We start from the raw sequence: 13,968 nt of genomic DNA, 5'->3' as shown, positions 1-13,968 counted from the left end.
AGAGATGGCACTTCGCTGGAGAGAAGGGAGGGTGGCCTGCCCAGCCGTGTTCGGCAGTGACACTGTTGCCAGCTGGATTGCAGCTCAAAAATCGTAATAGCAGCCCCCCAGCGCCAATCCAGTATCACTCCCCTTCTTTGTATTTTAGGCAGAAAGCCAATATCAATGTTGATGGGATTTATTATAATATAGCTGCTGTGTCTGAGCGCTTCCTCTGTACCAGGCGCTGCACTAAGCATTTTATGACTGTCTTCACATGGTGTAGCCAACAGCCTCCCAGGGTACATAGTGATTTTTGTCCCCATTTTATTTTGTTTTCTTTCTAGCCATGCTGTGAGGCTTTTGGGATCTTGGTGCCCCCACCCAGGATTGAACCCTGGCCCTTGGCAGTGAAAACTCTGAGTCTTAACCCCTGGACATCCAGGGAATTCCCATTTTGTCCACGTTTTATAGATGGTACTCCTCTAGGCAATTGTTTAATTGCAATATAGTCCACATACCATAAAAGTCAGCATTTTATGTGTTTATTTTGGCTTGTGGGATCTTAGCTCTGTAACCAGAGATTGAACCCGGGCTGTTGGCAGTAAAAGTGTGGAGTCCTAACTGCTGGACCACCAGGGGAAAATTCACCATTTTCAAGTGTACAATTCCATGGGTTTTAATATATTCATAATGGTGTGCAACCATCACCATTATCTAATTCCAGAACATTCTGTTGTCAACAGTCACTGCCCACTCCCCGCTCCCTCCAGCCCGTGGCAACCTCTCATGTGTGAGAGTATGAGTGACATAGAGACTCTCTGTCTCTATGGTTTTGCCTATTGTGGACATTTCATCCAAATGGAATCATGCAACGTGATCTTTTGTGACTGACTTTTTTCACTTAGCATCATGTTTTCAAGGTCTATGTTGAGACAGGTGTCAGTACTTCATCCCTTTTCATGGCCATATAATAAGCCTTTGTATGGAGAGACCACAGTTTGTCCCTTCATCAGTTGATGGATATCGGGTTTGTTTCCACTTTGGGGGCTGTTATGTACTAATGCTGCTGTGAACCCTTGTGTACAGGTTTTCGGGTGGACATGCTTTCAGTTCTCTTGGGTGTATACCTGGAGTGGACCTGCTGTATGTAGATGGGATAGGAGAAAGGACTCTTTGCATCTTTCAAAGGCACGCTGACTCTCATGGTGATGCCCCTGTGCTCCTTGCCCCATCCAGGGGCCTTCCCGGAACCCTGCTGTGTTTCAGGACCTCTGAAGGGGCTGCTTACTCCAGTGAGGACCTCCTTCTCTGGCCCGGGCTTCTTGGCCTGATTCCCACTCTTATGGGGTAAGAAGGGCATCAGTTCACCTGGGTTCCCGTCTCCGTCTGCTGGATTCATCATCTCGTGCAGCCCTGCTAAGGCCTATGTGCTGCAGGACAAACTTGAACTTGGAGTCACATGGGCCTGGGTTTGAATCCTGGCTTTGCCACTTGTTGGCAAGTAACTGTAGCACTGGGCAAATCGTGTAACCCTTCTAGTGCTCAGTTTGTTCATTTATAAAATGGGACTGTGAATCCCTGCTTCTTAGAGGTATTTGTGAGAACTGATCAAGACAAAGCAGGTAAGGACTTGATCAATGCTGGTTGTTGGTATTGCATCAGCACCCTGACAACCTCTATGGTGGCTGTGGTCCCGAAGAAGTATTTCCCTTGATCTAATAACTATGCTTCTGGGACATGCCTGGCGATCCAGTGGTTAGGACTCCACTTCCAATGCAGGGGTGCAGGTTTGATCCCTGGTCAGGGAGCTACAATTCCACAGGCCACGAGGCGTAGCCAAAACATAAAATTTAAAAAATAAGTCATAAGTGAATATGCTTCTGCTGCCTCTAGCAAGAAGCTCTCCATATCAGGCTGCCAGTTGCCCACAGAAGGAGCAGTTAAGTTGCAAGACTGCGCTTGCAGTTGGCGGCGTCTGTCCCAGTGATTTGATCTGGGGCCCTTGTCAAACCACTCTCTGTTTCCTCCTCCCCAGTGGTCTCCCCCAGCCAGGAACCACACCCACTCTCTAGCTTCTTCAGCCAAGAAGGCCTCAGTCTTTGAGATGCACCCCGACCCAGATCCCCCTCCACCACCACCACCACCACTCCAGAGGAGATTTCATCCACACAGCACAGTCTGTGTTTTCAGGAGACCTTTCCAAACATCCCCTCTAAACTGGGTGAAAATCTACCCAACTGTTTTGGCAGAAGGCTCATTTTATTCCTTGAAGGTTGGTCTTTGTTTCCTGGCAGGATGGAGGGTGTTAGCAGGCAGGGGGCTGCTGCAGTTGTGTTCGGCAGCCTCTCCAGGGCAGGCTGAGGGGCGCGGGCACCATCCTGGTCTCCCCAAGAAGGGAGAGAAGGGCAAGTGGGGACAGAGCTCCTGCTGCTACTAGGAGCCGTTAGACCAACGATGCTTAGAGGCGCCACCCTGGCTGCCCAGAGGCAGCCTTGTGCGTTGCTCTGTGGGTGGGGAAGCCCCCTGCTGCTTGCCAGCCAAGGAGTGTGCCCTTGGGGTCCGGTACATGTGACTGCCATTCCTGTGGGTGCTCAGGCGTTGTCCTGCCCCGCCCCGCCCCATCCCACCCTCCAAGGCTCAGGAACAGAACGTCTGCCCCCAGGGGCTCCACAAAGGGGCTCTGACAGCCCTGGCTCCCTGGAGGGAGTCCCGCCTGACCAGCTGCTGCCTTGCAGAGGGGAGGAAGGTCTGTGTGCTCTGTGAGCCTGCCTTGTTTTCCCTCCAGAGCCTCAGAGCACTGTGGGAGCCCACGTGGCTGAGATGGGGTTGGGGCAGGGTCCGTTCTGTCCAGAAAAGACTGGAGCCACTCTGGTCCTGAAAAGGTTTCCTGCTTCAGCCCCTCTTCTCTGCCCACCGCCTGCACTTTCTTTCTTTTTTTTAAAAAAATATTTTTATTTATTTGGCTGCACTGGGTCTAAGTTGCAGCATGTGGGATCTTTACCTGTGGCTTGTGGGATCTAGTTCCCTGACCAGGGATTGAACCCAGGCCCCCTGCATTGGGAACCTGGAATCTTAGCCACTGGACCACCAGGGAAGTCCTGCCCTCCCTTTCTGGTGGGCACTCAGAGCTCCCCCTCTGCCTATTGAAAAGGCATTCATGACTTTCCTCGGAGAAAGTACGTTAAAAAAAACACAACAAAATAAAACCCTTTACTATAACTTTCTCCATCCACCTGACAGTTAACATATGCTTAGTAGAGAAAGACTACAAAATACAAGGAAGCCATAAGGAGAAAAAGTTTCACCTGTAGCCCACTATTCAGAGGGAATTCCTCTGAGTAATTACCAGATTACTATTTGGGTCGGAGTTCTTTCCAATCTGTTGTATTTCCGGTATGTTTTTCTATGTGTGTGCACACATATTGAAATGTACATATGCATTTGTTTTGACTAGAAAAGTAATACAAGGTCAGTGAAACAAAAATTTCATTACAAAAACACAAATGCATGCCTAGCATACCTCTAAGGCTGGACACAGCAGACTCTGGTTGCCTTGGTTGCCTGGGGTGAAACAGCCGGTTAATGGGTTCACTGTATTCCCTGATGCTGGGAAAGATTGAAGGCGGGAAGAGGAGGGGACGACAGAGGATGGCATTACCGACTCGAGAAAACTCCAGGAGTTGGTAATGGGAGGCCTGGCGTACTACGGTCCATGGGGTTGCAAAGATTCGGACATGACTGAGCAACTAAACTGAACTGAACTGTATTCCCTTTTGGATTTTTTTGAAGTTAAATGAATGTGAGTATACTCTCCAAAATATAAGAAATGATAAAAACCATACATAAAAGAAGAAAGCCTCCCCTAACCACTTCCCTCAATTCGATGCCTGATTCAGCCTAACCCATGATTTGTTTTAGTTTGTGCCTTTTCAGGCCTTTCTCTGTGCTTTACAATGTATAGTTGTTTCTGTATGTACTTTTCAAAATAAAGATGGGATTATGTTATAAGCACAGTTTCTGTAACATACATGATAATGTAGCATGAACACAGGCTGTCTTTTTAAATGCTGGATGTTTGGGGGTTTTCTTCTGCTTAAGGTGCTTATTATAAAAATCAAAGATCACAGAGCCAAGTAAACATAGGAAGGAAAGAAAGTCTAAAAGAACACCATCTATTTCAGTATTTTAAACACAGAGCCAGAGGTCTAGAAGGAGCTCCAGCCAACCTTTGGCTGTGGTCACCCTCAGGAGAATGGGTGGAGGTATAAACAGGGGGACTCCTGCTTTGTCAGCATAGTATAGATTTACAGTGAGAATATAGCTTTATGTATTAATTTACTTTAAAAAAATTATGTAATTTTTAAAAACCTTTAAAGAGAAAACTCTGGTGGACTATGTCTTCGCTCCTCTCAAAACCATGTGGGGGAAGAAAGGTGAAAAGTGCAGCTTCTCTGGACTCTCCTTGTTTCCAGCTGGGTGTATATTCTTTAAATCATATCCCGCCACCAGGCACACGCACACATGTATACCCACATGCACACACACACGAGTCTTATTTTTATAAAGATGGTAACACGTTCTAGTTTTTTAAAAATCGTTTTATTTCTGTATTTATTTTTTGGCTGTGCTGGGTCTTTGTTGGCACTTGGGCTTTGCTCTAGTTGTGGCAAGCAGGGGCTCCTCTCTAGTTGTGGTGCGTGGGCTTCTCATTCCAGTGGCTTCTCTTGTTGCGGAGCACAGGCTCTAGTGTGTCCGGGCTTCAGCAGCTGTGGCACGTGGAGCCCAGACTCAATGGTTCTGGTGCAGCCACTTCGTTGCCCCACGGCTTGTGGGATCTTCCCAGGTCAGGGATCAAACCTGTGTCTCCTGCATAGGGAGGTGGATTCTTATCCACTGAGCCATCAGGGAAGCCCCCCTCTGCTGCTGCTGCTGCTAAGTCGCTTCAGTCGTGTCCGACTCTGTGCGACCCCCAGAGACGGCAGCCCACCAGGCTCCCCCGTCCCTGGGATTCTCCAGGCAAGAACACTGGAATGGGTAGTCATTTCCTTCTCCAATGTCCCCCTCTAGGTTGTCTTAAATAACAGCTTTCTTGAGATATAATTCATTTACCATAAAGGTTGTCTTTTTTAAAGGGTAGAGTTCAGTGGTTTTTAGAGTACTCAGAGTTGCACAGCCATCACAGCTAATTCCAGAACATCTTCATCGCCCTGGAAAGAAACCTCAAGCCATCAAGTCACTCCCCACTCCCTCTTCCTCCCTGGCAACCACGAATCTACTTTTGGCCTTTGTGGATTTGCGTCTTCTGGACTTTCCATGTAAATGGAATCATATGCGATGTGTCCTCTTATGACAGGCTTCCTTCACTCAGCACAGTGTTTCAAGCATGTTGTAACATCGATCAAGACTTCATTCTTTCCCATGGCTGACTAATATTCCCCTGGGTGGATATACCATGTTTTATTATCCATTCATCAGTTGGTGGACGTTTGGGTTGCAGGTTTTGTTTTACAGTTTCCTTCCTTCTGTCTCAGAGTTTATCATGTCAGTGAATTTCACTCTCCCACTGCCCTTTTTAATGACTTTAGGTTTTATATCATCTCAGTCCTTTATATGTGATGGCTGGGACCTCTCAGTGCCTCCGGGAACCCCTGGCTCCCCTTCCTGTCACCCCACTTCCCTCCTCCAAGAGGTCTGCAGTAGTCATTTAATCTGTAGCTCAGTTTTGTAGATGATGGAGTGCAGTTTCTGGGAGAGGAAGTGGTTCACCCAGGCGTCCCACCTGAGTTCCCGGACCCACCCATCAGCTTGTGATGTGAAAGTGAAAGTGTTTTATGCTCAGTTCTGTCCGACTCTTTGCGACCCCATGGACTATAGCCTGCCAGGCTTCTCTGTCCATGGGATTTTCCAGGCAAGAACACTGGAGTGGGTGGCCATTTCCTTCTCCATGGGATCTTCCTGACGCCGGGACCAAACCCGGGGCTCCCGCATTGCGGGCAGATTCTTTCCCATCTTAGCTACCAGGGAAGCCCAATACGCTTGTTGTAGGCAGGCCCAGATCTGCAACCCTGACCACTTGACTCCAGAGCCCCCACCTCACCACTGCGGGACGGGGTCTCTCTCTGAGCATCCCCTTCCCAGACCTCTTTTGTGGGAGGAGCTCTTTGGTGGAAAGACTTGTTTTGTGACCCTCACCGCCTTCCCTACTCTTACCTCCTAGCTTTTGAAAGATTCCCCCATCAGCCCTTCTCAAATACTGCCTTCCTGCTCTTGGGGCCCAGCGTCTGAAATATCAGCCTCTGCCTTCCTGCCTCATTTACATTTCAAAAGGTCTCTTTAGGATTTGATTGGGCTCTAAGATAAACTTAAGAGCCTATCTCGGGTTCATCTTCCTCCTTAGCTCTGTAGTTCCAACCTTAGCTGCACATTAGAATCACCTGGGAAGCTATTTAAAAATACTGATGCCTGGGACCTACTCAGACCAATGATGTGGGAATCTCTGGGGCTGGGATCTTGGGTATCACTTTTTAAAATTTCCCCTAGGTAATTCTGATTTGCCCCCAGGTTGAGAGCCACTGTGCTGAGTCCACTCTGGTTTCTGTTGACGAAGGTACATTTTCTCCTTCCAGGTTTTTGGAGCTAGAACAAGAGTTCTGTCCAGAACTGGTCCCAGGTCAGCTCTGGTTTTGCTGTGGGACCTTTCTCTTGCCTTCAGTAAAGAGAAGGTTCTCACCTCCAGGGGTGGGGTGTGAGAGGTGGCGGACAGGAAGCACATGTATTCAAACTACTTGGAAGCATGCACAAAGATTACCTGCCCGACTTGAAAAGTCAAATGCAACCCAAAAGTGGTTTTATACTCCACTAAGTGAAATGCTCACTTCTCTCAAGGGAAGACGTGTTCAATGGACTCATGCCTTTGAGTGACTTTTTTAAATGCTGAGAAACTTCAGAAAAGATGATTGTAACAATTCCTCAAATTCCCCTCTATAGAACTTGTGCCATTTTGCGTTCTTGCCACTGATATTGAGTGTTCCTGTTTTTCCATCGCTTCATCAATAGAATGTGTTGTCAGATGTTTGGATTTTTGCCAATCTGATAGGTGAGAAATTGTATTTCAGTGTAGTTTTAATTTGCATTTCTCTTCCATGAATAGGGTGAGCATCTTCCTATGGTTGGAGCCATTTACCCTTCTTTGCCTGTGAACTGGTTTTCACCTCTCTAGCCCATTTCTCTGTAGGTTTGTTGGACTTTATCTTGTGACTCTTTTTATATATTTAGGATATTAACCATTTGTCAGTGTCATACACTGCAAATATTTTTTCCCAGTCATTTATATTTTTACTTTTCTTAGAGCATTTCTTTGCCCCAGGTAGAATTTGCTTATCTAATCAAATGTATCAATTTCTTCCCCTATTGCTTCTGTATTTTTGTGTGCTTTTTTTTTTTTTTGCCTCATTGTGCAGCGTGTGAGATCCTAGTTCCCCCAACCAGGGATAGAACCCTTGCCCCCTACACTGGGAGCATGGAGTCTTAACCACCGGACCACCAGGAAAATCCCTGCTTATGTGTTTTTGAATCATGATGATTATCAGAGCCTTACTTTGCTTTAATCTGCACGAAAACCTACCATTTACATTGTAAAAAAAAAAATCAGTTCCTCATCATTTCTAAGCCTCTTATATAATTATGATTTGTTTTACCATATTCATTTTGTTTATTAATGTGTGTTAGTTGCTCAGTTGTGTCCGACTCTTTGCGACCCCATGGACTGTAGCCAGGCTTCCCTTTCCATGGAATTCTCCAGGCAAGACTGGAGCGGGTTACCGTTCCCTTCTCCAGGGGATCTTCCCGACCCAGGGATGACACCCTGGTCTGCCACATTGCAGGCAGCTTCTTTACCATCTGAGCCACCAGGGAAGCCACCTAGAGTTCCATGTAAAAGTGATATCATATAGTATTTGTCTTTCCCTGTCTGACTTATTTCATTTAATATAAGAGAAATATTACTGTTTATTAATATCCACTCTGAATTAAAGTTCTCACTACAATGCCAGTTCCTTGAGCTCAGGATTCCCCCTGAGATGGAGATTTGCATGCAGAGGCTTATGGAAGTGTCCTCCTGGAATAACGCCATCAGAGATGGAGGCAGCAGGAGAAGCTGAGTTGGAGAGCATTCATACTCGTGGCCTCAGCTGATCCCGTGGGGAGCTCTGGAGCTGGTGTGGAAAGAGGGCATGGACTAGTCATTGAATGTGGCTTCCCCCCATTGCCCCCTCGCCCCCACAGGGAGGGCACAAGACCTTGGATGAGGTGGTTGCCCTCAGCCAGTGACCATCGCTGGAAGGGGGACTAGAGGAATGTTCTAGTACTAAGGGGAAGATCTGGGCATAACACTCCAATATCCCCCTGGGGTACCCTATCTGTCATGGTGCCTGCTGTATTCTCCATGCCTCACTCTGCCTGGCACATGATGGGTGCTCAGGGAGTCTTCGGTGAATGAATGAAAGACAAACAAGAATGGAAACCCACATTTTCCAGGTCTTGGGCTCAAGCCGATTAGATCACAATTCCGGGGTGGGAGAGAGGGGAGGAACCCTGGGCAGGTGAACCTGGCTCTCTATTTGCAGTCACTGGGTGGTCTTAAGGCTCCTCTAACTCAGCAGTTGGCGCTGCTCAAGGCTGGCCATGGCTGGACTGGGCTGGCTGGGGAGGGGAGGGGAGGGCTCTCAGCGGAACCCTGGCTGCTGTGACTGCTCTTGGATGTGCATCACCCTTGTGAGCTTTCAGCTCAATTTATTTGTAATCCTCATCCAGCACTCCTTGAAGAAAAGAGGAACGCGCTCCCTGGGGAAGACGGACAAGAAGCCTTCAGTGCAGGTACTTCTGGTCAGCCTCCACAGCTGCAGGCGGCATAACCCCAAGCGGCAGGTTTTAGTCTGAAGGCCCCTGGCTTAACAAGTGGCCCGAGGAGTCCCCAAAGGTGTCCACCCCTCCCCTGTTTCTACTCCGTCCTCCCCTTGTTCATTTTCTTCGCTTTGATGCCAGCTTTACTTCTCCAGACTACACCCTGAACCCATGGTTCTCACATGCTCTGCTCTGTATAGTGCTGTCTGTAGCACAGGTCAGGCACAGAATAGTTAGTCTCGAGTGGTTCTGGATGATCAGGGTGTCAGGCACTTTTTCTATATTGTGTCCTTTCATTTTCTTCATGGTCTGTTGGGAGCAGTGTTATTGCCCCATTTTACAGATGAGAAAACTGCAGTAGCAATGGTAGTAGTACTAGCAGCAAGTCACCCTGGCAGAATGTCACTTACTCCAGGAAGCCCTCCTGGATTCCTCAGGCTGCTATATGTGTGCCCCATTTGTGTGCTGCGTCCACCTCTCTGCCTCCCCTCTGGACCCCCAGTGCTTAAGCGTCAAGACTCTGTTCCCAGCACCCAGTAGAGTTCCCCGAAATGGTGTGGCTGAGCCTCCCAACACTAACTTTCCTGGCTCCTGCCTGTTCCCTGTTCCCCTTCCGGCCCCAGGAGGACAGCGCGGACCTGAAGTGCCAGCTGCACTTTGCGAAGGAAGAGTCGGCGCTCATGTGCAAGAAGCTCACCAAGCTGGCCAAGGAGAACGACGGCATGAAGGAGGAGCTGCTCAAATACCGCTCACTCTACGGGGACCTAGACGGCGCCCTGTCGGCGGAGGAGCTGGCGGATGCCCCCCACTCGCGGGAGACGGAGCTCAAGGTGCATCTGAAGCTGGTGGAGGAGGAAGCCAACCTGCTGAGCCGCCGCATCGTGGAGCTGGAGGTGGAGAACCGCGGCCTGCGGGCCGAGATGGACGACATGAAGGATCACGGCGGCGGCTGCGGGGGCCCAGAGGCCCGCCTGGCCTTCTCCGCTCTGGGCGGTGGCGAGTGCGGGGAGAGCCTAGCCGAGCTGCGTCGACACCTGCAGTTCGTGGAGGAGGAAGCTGAGCTGCTGCGGCGCTCCTCCGCCGAGCTGGAGGATCAGAATAAGCTGCTGCTGAGCGAGCTGGCCAAGTACCGCTCGGAGCACGAGCTGGACGTGACGCTGTCGGAGGACAGCTGCTCGGTGCTCAGCGAGCCCTCGCAGGAGGAGCTGGCGGCCGCCAAGCTGCAGATCGGCGAACTCAGCGGCAAGGTCAAGAAGCTGCAGTATGAGAACCGCGTGCTCCTCTCCAACCTCCAGCGGTGTGACCTGGCCTCCTGCCAGAGCACGCGGCCCATGCTGGAGACGGACGCCGAGGCTGGCGACTCCGCCCAGTGCGTGCCAGCTTCCCTGGCCGAGGCCCCGGGGCCCACGGCCACTCGGCTCTGCAGGGCCCGGGAGGCCGAGGCCCTGCCAGGGCTGCGGGAGCAGGCCGTCCTGGTCAGCAAGGCCATCGACGTCCTGGTGGCGGACGCCAACGGCTTCTCGGCCGGCCTGCGCCCCTATCTGGACAACGAGTGCGTCGACTTCCGGCTGCTCGAGGCCCCAGACAACAACAGCGAGGGCCCTAGGGACGCCAAGCTGATGCACGCTCTCCTGGTGCGGCTGAGCCTGTTCCAGCAGGAGCTCAACGCCTTCACGAGGAAGGCGGACTCGGTCCTCGGGGGCCCCGTCAAGGAGCCTCTGGAGCCCTTCTCCACACTGCCTGCCTTGAGCTCCCAGGGGCCCTCCAAGGAGATTCTTCTGGCCAAAGACCTTGGCTCAGACTTCCAGGTAAGAGGTCCCAATCAAGGGCCCTATTGCTTTTTTTTCCCCCTGGCCACACTGTGCAGCAGGCAAAACTTCTCTGATCAGAGATCGAACCCACGCCCCCTGCAATGGATGCATGCAAAGTCTTAACCACTGGCTGTGCTGTGCTAAGTCGCTTCAGTCATGCCCGACCCTGTGCGACCCCGTGGACTGTGGCCCGCCAGGCTCCTCTGTCCCTGGGATTCTCCAGGCAAGAATACTGGAGTGGGTTGCCACGGCCTCCTTCAGGGCATCTTCCCAACCCAGGGATTGAACTGGCCTCTAAGTCTCCTGCATTGGCAGGCTGGTTCTTCACCACTAGCACCACTGGGAAGCCCCTTAACCACTGGACCACCGGGAACTCCCCTGTAACTTTTTATATATTTGTGTATATATATATATATATACACACACATATATATAAACTTTTTACTGAACCATATCATACAGAGAAACACACAAAACACAAATGGGCAGCTTAATCAATTTTCCCAAGGTGAGCACACCCATGTCATCATCAAGATGACAAGAACCCCAGCAGCCCCTCCACAGGTCCCCTTTTAGCCATTGTCCCCACTCCCAAGGGTAACCCTTCTCTCAATTCAGTTCTGTCTTTGAACTTTGCATAAATTGAATCACACAGAACACACTCACCTGTGCCTGACTTCTTTCACTCACCATGACGTTTGCTGTCTCAGGTAGAAGTAGTTCCGAGTATTCTCCTGACCCGGTATGACCTCATGGAGTGACTATACCACAGTTCCTTTAGTCATTGATCATTGATAGATACAGGCTTCTCTGTCCATGGGCTTCTCCAGGCAAGCATACTGGAGTGGGTTGCCATGCTTTCCTCCAGGGGATCTTTCCCACCTGAGTCTCTTTTATCTCCTGCATTCTGCCAAGCGCCACCTGGGAAGCCCCTAAGACCTGACACAGTCAAATAAAGTTAATTCATTAAAAGAAAAAATTCATGGAGAAGTTGCAGTCTGCCAATCACCAGAGGTGAGTCCACTTAGGTCCCTGCCCTCAGGTGCCCGGTCAGAGGCTTCCACAGAGCCTGGGACCTGGAGTGGCGCTGTTTCTGGCACCCCCATATGCCCCTCCCCAGGGCCACTTTTAGCTTCTTCTGCTTGGGCCTCTAGGTGCAGCCTCCTGACCTCAGGGACCTGCCAGAATGGGAGCCCAGGATACGAGAGGCCTTCCACACCAGCGACCTGGACTCCAAATCTGACCCTAGCCGGAGCTTCAGACCTTACCGAGCTGAAGACAATGATTCCTACGCCTCTGAGGTGGGCCTGGGCCCACGGAAGCAGGGGCGAGGGGTAGGAGGAGAGTGGCTGAGGTGACTCAAGAACAGAGTGACCTGTGGAGAATCTTAGCCGGTGTTGATATGGATTCTGAGTGTTTCCTTTGGTTCCACGCTTCCTGGCAACAAGGGCTGGATGAGAAACAAGGAAGTTTGGGCCATTCTCAGGACCTGATGACAGGAAGTTTATAAACTCATCTGAGGAAGTTTTGTTTTTTTTTAACTTATTTTTGGCTGCGCTTCGTTGCTGCCGGCTTTCTCTCGTTGCAGCAAGCAGGGGCTACTCTTCCTTGCAGTGCGCAGGCTTCTCCTTGCGGTGGCTTCTCTTGTTGCAGAGCACAAAGTCTAGGCTATGGACCTCAGAACCCGGGCCCTCTGCATTGGGAGTGCAGAGTCTTAACCTCAGGACCACCTGGAAAGTCCCTCAAGTAATTTTCATAAACTGAACACTCCTATGTAATCAGCAAGCAGATCAATGAATAACCCATGACCTGTCCCTGGAAGCTTCCCTTCTAGTCCCCATTTAGTCACATCCTGACTTCTAACCAGATAGATTTGTTTTGCCTGTTTAGCTCCAAATCCCTATAAACAGAATTTCCCCTGAAAATGTAGAGTTTTATTGTCTTTTTCATAGGAGTTTCTTACATTATAAACAGCAAATAATTATAACAGAATCCCTAAATAGCATAGCATAAGGATGGAAAAAGAAAATCAAGATCACAAGATTAACACATAGTTAACTACTGTGAATGGTTAGTTTGCTTAACTTGTTATTGAAATATAGCATAAAAATATACGTATAGTAAAGGGCACTATCCTTTTTGTTTTTTTGGCCACACCTCTCAGCTTGTGGGATCTTAGTTCCCTGACCTGCACCTTCGGCAGCAAAAGCACGTTGTCCTAACCACTGGACCACCAGAGAATTACCAAGGGCACTATCCTTAAGTGTACAGTTGAATGGATTTTTACATACGTATAGACCCATTAAACACATATGTTTGATCCCTGACTTACCTAAGCTGTTTGTAAATTATTACAGTTATAAACAATGAGAGGAACATTTTTGTGAATACACTTAGTTTTCATAGTATATTATTTTCTTCAAATAAATTTTCGCCAGGAAGTATCAAGTTAAAATTCTAATAATAGCTAGATTTGATGTGCACTGTTTCATTTCATCGTCATGACAACCCACTGAAGTAGGGACCTGCCATCATGCCTGGAGTATACATGAAGGATAGCTTGGGTCTGACTTCCTGCTGTCTTGCTCCCCTCTGACTGTCATCCTTTGACTTCAGTTTCTGTCCTTCTGCTCTCTCCCTGCTCCTCATCTGTGTCCCTCATCTCAACCCCAGATCAAGGAGCTGCAGCTGGTGCTGGCCGAGGCCCACGACAGCCTCCGGGGCCTGCAAGAGCAGCTCTCCCAGGAGCGGCAGCTCCGGAAGGAGGAGGCCGAAAGCTTCAATCAGAAAATGGTGCAGGTGGGTGGGGTCCTATCCCGCACCTACTGCAGCCTCTCTTCCCTGAACTGAGGGCGGAGATCCTGGCGGTCCTTGGGTTTTCAGAGGCAAGCATGTGAAGGGCAGCCTGTGTCTTTGCACGCGTGCTGCACTGGTGCTTATGCATTAACTGTGCTGGGCTGGAATCCTGGGCTTGTCATGGACTGTGTGACCTGAGGCCCATCCTCTCTCTTGGGGCCTCAGTGTCCCATCTATGAAATATTGCCCCCCTCAGAGCTGAAGTTCTGTATTAGAAAGTCCATAGCCCTAGTTGGTAATCAAGATGGTAGTTCTGCTAGTAGAAATCATTTATGAAGCACTTACTCTATGTCAGGATTGCAATGCACTTTCCACACATCATGTCCTTTAATCCTCATGTTTTCCCCTGTGAGGTGTCCCCCTTTTACACCTGGAAAAACTGATGCCCAGAGGGCCAAAGTGCTTTGCCCAGGACTCC

The 13,968-nt window shown here is 49.6% G+C and overlaps 1 protein-coding gene across 1 annotated transcript in view; it reads left to right on the top strand.

Moving 5' to 3' along the window:
• MTCL2 (microtubule crosslinking factor 2) overlaps positions 1 to 13,968 on the top strand; it is a 45,868-nt gene that overhangs the window by 10,915 nt on the left and 20,985 nt on the right. Inside the window, exons 3-6 of the mRNA XM_068987605.1 lie at positions 8,794 to 8,856; positions 9,507 to 10,691; positions 11,855 to 11,995; positions 13,368 to 13,493. Coding sequence (XP_068843706.1) covers positions 8,794 to 8,856; positions 9,507 to 10,691; positions 11,855 to 11,995; positions 13,368 to 13,493 — 1,515 coding nt within the window. The remainder of the gene's footprint in view (positions 1 to 8,793; positions 8,857 to 9,506; positions 10,692 to 11,854; positions 11,996 to 13,367; positions 13,494 to 13,968) is intronic.

Source organism: Capricornis sumatraensis, chromosome 15 (assembly GCF_032405125.1).
Source record: "Capricornis sumatraensis isolate serow.1 chromosome 15, serow.2, whole genome shotgun sequence".
NCBI classification, from domain to species: Eukaryota; Metazoa; Chordata; class Mammalia; order Artiodactyla; family Bovidae; genus Capricornis; species Capricornis sumatraensis.
The sequence above is the reverse complement of the archived record's forward strand: the minus strand, read 5'-3'. Positions and strand labels throughout refer to the sequence as shown.